The following is a 7607-nucleotide window of genomic DNA, read 5'->3' on the forward strand; positions in this document are numbered from 1 at the left end:
TAACAACCCTCTAGATGTCACTCCCAGCTTTTAAGAAATTCTTGATGTTTCTTATGCTATGACAGCAGTTCTAACAGAGCACTTTGTCAGCATGCAAACATGTTGTTTCTTAGTTTTCAGGAGGGGGGTGGAGCACACTATGTTTTTCTGTAGTTGGAGCTTCATTAGGTAGCCTAGAGAGTTGGCACATTGTTCCTTAAAATAAGAGAATATCAGAGGGATGTAGTCATTCAGCTCAGTAGTTAAATGTGGAGTTTTTTGCCTTACTTTACAGAATTTACTGAATAACTGCCATCAAGCTGAAAGGTTTCTGACTTGAAGCATATTTACACTCTAAGGCACTAGCATCTTCCTGTGGAGGTTCTATGCTTCCCTGATGGTGTCTGCCATCTCATTTTCTTGATGCCAGCTTATCTCATTCTAGTATCTATTAACGCTACATTCTGTTGAGTGACTAATGTCAGCACATTACCAGCATTGATAGATACTATTTTAATATGCTTTTTGACAGTAAATAAAGCCATAATGAATAAGCAACAAGTATAGTCATGGCCCATTTATTTATTTCTGTAATTAGACATTAGCCATCCACTTGTTACAGTAGATACATAGGAGTATGCAGGGTTAAGTCCTTGGCTTTATAGGTTGGTATATTCATTTATCTAAAGATTCTGTTATGAATGCTCTGCAAATATCATTATGAAGGGAGATTTAGAAATGGGGCTCTGTGCTTGATAAAAAGTTGAAGTAATAGTTTACATGTAAAATAATGAGTGTGATGTAAGTCAGTGATATAGCTAGATTGCTAATGTTTTGGGGGTTTGGTGTTAAATATGGAAATAGTATATGATGTAATGTGAACACACCAGCAATGTTTATGGGATACTACTCCTAGTCAGACATTTTGAGACTCATTTTCAATACACAGTAAAGTTACTATTTTAATACTAACTTCATTAGAAAATGTTTTTTACTCATTGAATGCTTCATTAGAAAATGTTTTTTATTCATTGAGTTATTATTAAAAATTATATTTGTAAAATATAAGTTTTACTACAGGCAAAAACAACAATTTCTATGGAACCATGATATTTATGATAAATTAGAAGAATAAGATTTAGACATTCAGTGTAGCAAACATGGCTAAATAGGATTCTTTTATTAAAAACATTGAGGGAAAGTGACATCAAAGCACAGACAAAACTAACAAATTAAGAGTCACAAGATAGGGGATTATAGATTGGCCAAGGTTTAGTGTTGCATTTGAATATGCATGAATAGCCCCAAGTCTAGAAAATATTTAGCCTCTTGACAAAGCTCTGCTTTTGGAGAGACAGAGTAGGAGTATTGAGTTGTTCAGTCTTCTGACTTTTATGTATTAGCAGCATCTTGGAACATCTCAATTGACATGCTCTAAGGCAGTGTCGCTCACCAAGTCATCTCTAGAGGGTGACTTTAGTGTGTACCTGTCGGATCCCAAACACGTTGCAGGCTCTGCTTGTTGTTGATTGTAACAAGCACTGTGGAGCCCTGTAGTGTGGCCCTCTGAGCCAGGTGCCGTGGACCAGAGCACTTTTGCGTATAGTCCAACAGGAGATGAGACATGGTTGGGAGAATGAGTATGCGGATGATAGCATTCAAGTTCAGATTGCTGTGGACTGATCTAAACTTTTTATTCACCTTCACTTTGATAACTTAGAGTTTTATTTGTGTGTGAAGTAATATATTGATTTTGGTTTTTCAGAAAGGAAACAAATTTGTTAGTGTCAGTATGACTTCATTGCTCAGTCCTCTGAAGGAAACATTTATATTTTCTTTATACGGAAAGCCCATTTTATTATACTTGTTTTAACATAAGTAAAGTTTCTGTTTTTATTTTTAAATAATACTTAACCATGAAGAAGAATCGCTTAGGTAAATTGCTTACTTTGAATGAGAAAAAGCCATCCTCACTTGATAATGTATTTCTCATTCTTGTTTTTTGTCAGGGGTGAAGGCATGTCTACAAAGCAAACAATGCGAACAGGAAGAGAAATATGAGATTCCTCTAGGACCACAGAGAAGCAGGCTCAACCGAGAACAGCTGGTATTTTCCTTTTGCTACTACTTTCATTGTTCTTATATCTGAATATTATTATCTCTATCACATCAGGAAAAACTTCTCCTGCCCTTTCAACAAGTCCAGGTGACTGCTTACAATTTTAATTGTACTTATTTCAAGCCCTTGATTCTAAGAGATGATCACGAAGAGCAGTAAAATCCAGAAGGTAATAATTTCACACTGTTAATGGGTTTTTGGCATCTTGAACGTTGCCATAAACCTTTCAGAATCTGAGGCGAAGTCGCAGATACAGGAAGGAACTTGAAAGAAGACTTACAGCTGCTGCTCGGATTTAGTTACCATATGTCTTTATTGCCATATATTGCAGTTTTAATGGATAATGTTCCATTATCCTGTTGATGTATACATTAGAAATGATGAAGAAGAAAAATTTTCATACAAGGGATTCTGAAACTTTTTTTTCCCCATAAAGCACACAGAAGTGTGTTTCATAGCTAATTGAATCCTTGGCCATGGCTTCATAATGTATTGTGCTCCATGCAGTACATCTCTAAACCCTGCAGCGGCAGTCCTGAGCAGCTGCCCTAGAGCCTTAGGCTGTTAATAAATAGGGCCTCAATATAGATGGGCAGAATTATAAAAGTTCGTGGAAAAGATGGTATCCTTATAACTTAACTTGAGCCCATATCCCTGAAGCATATTTCAGATACCCAGGAATCCTTGAGCTTTTAGGTCCCACCAAATAGGAGTTAATTTTCTGATAAAAGAAATTTGATGAATAGTTTTGTTTGCTTTTTTTGTGTGGTTGTTTTATACAAAACACATCTAAAATCTGATGAGAGTCAAAAGTACCTGAGATGGTGACTGAGTCTTAGGGGAAAAAAGTATAACTAGGAAACCTATAAATGCATAAGTCTTTTTATTATGACCCAGAGAGTTCACTTGAAATACACCACATCCCAGCACCTCCTTAAGTAACTGCTTAATTGCTCCTGACTGTATTTTTAATTCCCTCATTTATATGCAGTGTTTTAAAATATTTTGATCTGCTTTTAACAAGCTTTTTTCTTTTAAATATATATATATTTTTTAATTGATTTCAGACAGGAAGGGAGAGAGTAAGATTAATAAGACAAGCTTTTTTCTTTTGTTATTTCAGTTGCCAAAGCTGTTTGATGGATGCTACTTCTATTTTGAGGGAATCTTCAAACACCATCCCAAGGACAACCTGATTAAGCTCGTCACTGCAGCTGGGGGCCAGATCCTCAGGAGGAAGCCCAAGCCCGACAGTGATGTGACTCAGACCATCAACACGGTCGCCTACCACGCCAAACCCGATTCCGACCAGCGCTTCTGCACGCAGTACATCATCTATGAGGATGTGTCCTGTCACCGCCAAGAGAGGGTTCGTCAGGGCAAAGTCTGGATGGCTCCTTCCAGCTGGTTTATAGATTGTGTGATCTCCTTTGAGCTGCTCCCTCTTGACAGCTGAGTACTACGCCACAGGCACACGTCAGATTGAATGTAGACAGTGTGAGGACCTAGCCCTTTCACTGTCTTGATCATTCTCATTTTTATAAATAGGTAGACTGATTCATATTTTTTCCCTTGAATTAAAAAACAATCTTATGCCAGATTAGGAATTTATTCTGTGCTTACCGTTTAGATGCTGAGATTGCATTGAAGGATTTTCTTTTTAAAACTGATATATGTTTTGATTCATCATGTCTTTGTACTCAAATTGTCAGCTATCAAAGATTAATGGGAGAGTATCAGAACTACTGCTTGATATAACAAGTGGTGTCAGTAATATCTCAGTCTTTTAATGTTTTTTTGATGAAATAATCTATACCTGCCATCAGCAGAAATTGTCATTCCATTCGTTAGTAAACAAAACATTGTCAGATAATTTATTGTTATGAAAATAGAGTACCTGGTTTACATGTGTTCTGATAGGTGTTAACTTTTTCTCCTCTCTTCAGTTGTATTCATTTTACATTGTTTCTTATAACTTAGTTTCTTAAAATTTTCTTGGATGTCTGTAGCTACTTTTTTATCTTGCCTCTTTATCAGGAAATCATGATTTGAACCTTAACGTTAACTGTTCTTTGGTGATGAAAGTCAGCATTGGCTCATGGCACATATTTTTATTGTATGCACTTGCTTATCGTTGCTGCTATATTTATCTCTATGAATACATACTTCAAGCATTTTCTCCAACATATTTTAGTATCAATATTTCTTAGAATGTCTCACCAGACTAGCAAATTGTCAATCAAATGGTAGACCTTACTATCTATTGCTAAAATAATTTTTTAAAGGTCTTAATTTCTTCCTTCATAAGATTTTTTGTTATTGTTCCTTTTCTTCCTTCCTTCCTTCCTTCCTTCCTTCCTTCCTTCTCCTACTACTACTTTTTAAATTTTTAAGTTGCTGTGGAGGCAGAAGTTGGGGATTACTTTATTTAGAACAGATTTTATCCAGATGACACAAAAGGCCATAACAGTAAGTCTAGAGGTAGGAATGGGAAGAACTTACTCATAATAGCAAAATAGTCAAGGCTGCGGAGTAGTGGACAGGAGGCCACCTGAGAATGGGGAGACCTGGGAGGTTACTCCAGTCTGAGTGTTCTCGTTTGTGGATCTGCAAGGTACATTAGGTCATTTAAAAACATGTTTTAAGAAGTCTTCCTAGAAATTAAATGTTCTTAAAACTCTAAGGACATGGAAGGAAGATACTGTGACACCTTTCAGCTTGGTCACTCCTGGGCCAAAGAGACAGTTGGATGACCACTGGACTAGAATACTGAGAGCCTGAAGTTAATGGACATTTTAAGATTCATTTATTTTAAAGTTAAAGATTCTGCTGATTATTCAAAATAAATTTTACTTTAGTTTCTTCTTAGACATACTACTTTTCGATATCAAGAAATATATTATGTGAATGCAGTAATGTACTGCTAACACTGACCTTCAAGGGTGAATTAGCTCTGAAACTCCAACCAGTAATGTGTTTGTCCTGCATTTCCTTCTAATGGAGAATGATGAATACCACAGCACCAAACAAAGCTGAGGGTTAGATAATGTCTGGATGGAAGAATTTAAGATGCTTTGGGATTTGGGTTGTCATTTTTTATTTATAACTGACTTTTCATCATTTGCTATTAGCTCATTGGTCGCATTCCTGGACAGGTGTGTGCCTGTTCCTCTGATCTGAGTCCCTGTTTGTAAAAACCCCTTTGGGGATGTTGCTCACTTTCCTTTGTTCCTTTTCTTGGTCTGTCCTCCTCACTCTTTGTCGTATTTTGTCCCCCACTATTCAGCAGTTTTATTTTTGCTTTCTTTAAATACTTATTTTGATGGCAGTGGATTGATGTCAAACTCTAGAAACTTGTACTTTCTGCATAGATATACTTGTAATTATTTTAATTCCCAATCATAGATTCAAGCATCCTTTTATTTACCTTAAATCATTAAAGTTATTTATGTTTCTGTATCTTCTTAGAGGTGGTTTATTCTGCTCCTGGAGAATGAGACTCAGTAAGACTTGTGAGGAAATCTTTCAGCTAATAAACACTTATCTTTTGAAACACTAATGCTTTTTAATTGACACCCAGAAGTTTCTATAAGAATGGCTCTGTGAGAGAAGTGGGGATGGCGCTACACTATTCACCTTTGACTTTTCTCCCCACCTGTGAGTGAAGTTTCCCTGTCAGTAGCCAACCTGGCCATTCAGCTATGATTTTGTTTGGAGACACTTACTTTGGATACCAAGACTGCTTAGCAACCCACCTTAGGAAGGCCGGGCCAGACCTCCATGAGCATGTGTCACAAGCCTGGGTTGCGGGCTCAGTCACCTCAGCCCCTCTGCTCCATGACCTTGGGATAACCTTACTTTACATATTTATAACAAAAAAAGAAGGCTGGTCGTTTCTACTTTTAATCCATAATTTCTGAGACTCGTGGAAATCATTCCTATTTGCTTCATGGCTCAAATATTACTAAAATATTTTGCCGTCAATCAAATATAAAGGTGTTTTCCTGAATTGTACCAATGTGGCTATCTTCTTCAAGTTTCTAAATAACTGCTTACAGAAGTATTACATAATTACTGTGGAAAATTTGCAAAGTACAGAAACACCAGGAAGAAAATAATTTCCAAATTCAGGAATCATAAAGTGACTAATTGTTTTGTTTGGCCTTCATAGTGTTACAATTTTTCATTGAATGTTATTGAAAGGTCACGTGTGCTTCAGTTCCCCGCAGTCCCCACTACTCCTTACTGTCTGTCCCCTTCCATTTTATTTACTTACTTGGCCTTGGAAATATTGTCAACCCACAACCCAAAATAACTATTAACATTCTTATCTTTTTTTAAAAAAAAATTTAAGCATACACACACAGCTTTTATAACTAACGCATAAACCTTAAATATACTTTCACTCCATATTTTCCCATGTAATTAAATATTCTTGTCCATAATTTTCAATAGTTGCATCCTATCTATCAACAACATATGTTATAGTTTATTTAACCATATCCCTGCTGTTGAATATTTGGATTATTTCTATTCTAGATAAAGCTATATAAACATACTTAAAATCCTATATAATAAAACCCTAATCCACAAACCAACCGAATGGCGGAATGACCAGTTGCTATGATTCACACTGACCACCAGGAGGCAGATGCTCAATGCAGAAGCTTCCCCCTGGTGGTCAGTGTGCTACCACAGGGGAGCAAATCTCAGCCAGAAGCCGGGCTCATGGCTGGCAAGCACAGTGGTGGTGGCGGTGGCAGGAGCCTCTCCCACCTCCACAACAGCGTTAAGGAACAGCAAGCTGAGCAGTAAGGAGCAGCGAGCGGGCAGGTGGTAAGGAGTGAGGGATCCCGGACTGTGAGAGGGATCCTGGACTGCGAGAGGGGTATCTGACTGCCAGTTTTGGCCCGATCCCCCCTCAGCGGACATCCCCCATGGGGTCCCAGACTGTGAGAGGGAACCCCCCCGCCCCAGTGCATGAATTTTGTTCACCGGGCCTCTAGTACGTTTATAGTAATAAATTTTGGTCCTGGAGGGAGTGGTAGATTTTTATTAAATGTAATGCTAAGTCACCTTCTGTCATTACCATTTCTGCAAAATGCAGTGCACACCATATACATTTAGATTAAGATGTATAGTTATGCTTAAAATATAAAAATTATAAAATGAGCCTTAATTGCTTGCTATGATTTTCATGAGTTGATGAGACTACATATAAGGTTGAAAACATTCAAGCTCTTAGGGGTTTGAAACTAACCAGAAAAAGGAGGATAAAGGAATCATAGGCCTTTTGGTGGAGACAGACGGAGAGAGAATAGGATGGAGGAATATAATTTTTAAAAGTTCTCTAGGTGATTTTTATGCCTGCACTTCCCACAGTTGTAAGTCACTGCTCTGGTACCATTTATTGTTGGAAATGTACTTGTGACATGGTCACACCATGTAGAAATTGTATTTCTGATTTAGGTGCCCATTGCAATGCAGCGTGTGTGTGTGTTTGACTAAA

At 37.4% G+C, this 7607-nt stretch overlaps 1 protein-coding gene across 1 annotated transcript in view; it reads left to right on the forward strand.

Annotated features, from left to right (window-relative positions):
* Positions 1-4430, forward strand: part of BARD1 (BRCA1 associated RING domain 1) — a 53917-nt gene extending 49487 nt beyond the window's left edge. The window contains exons 10-11 of the mRNA XM_015558105.1: positions 1989-2086; positions 3222-4430. Of these exons, the coding sequence (XP_015413591.1) occupies positions 1989-2086; positions 3222-3554 (431 nt within the window). The 3' untranslated portion in view covers positions 3555-4430. The remainder of the gene's footprint in view (positions 1-1988; positions 2087-3221) is intronic.
* Positions 4431-7607: the final 3177 nt, after the last annotated feature.

The sequence above is a fragment of the Myotis davidii genome, unplaced genomic scaffold, assembly GCF_000327345.1.
Source record: "Myotis davidii unplaced genomic scaffold, ASM32734v1 scaffold268, whole genome shotgun sequence".
NCBI lineage: Eukaryota > Metazoa > Chordata > Mammalia > Chiroptera > Vespertilionidae > Myotis > Myotis davidii.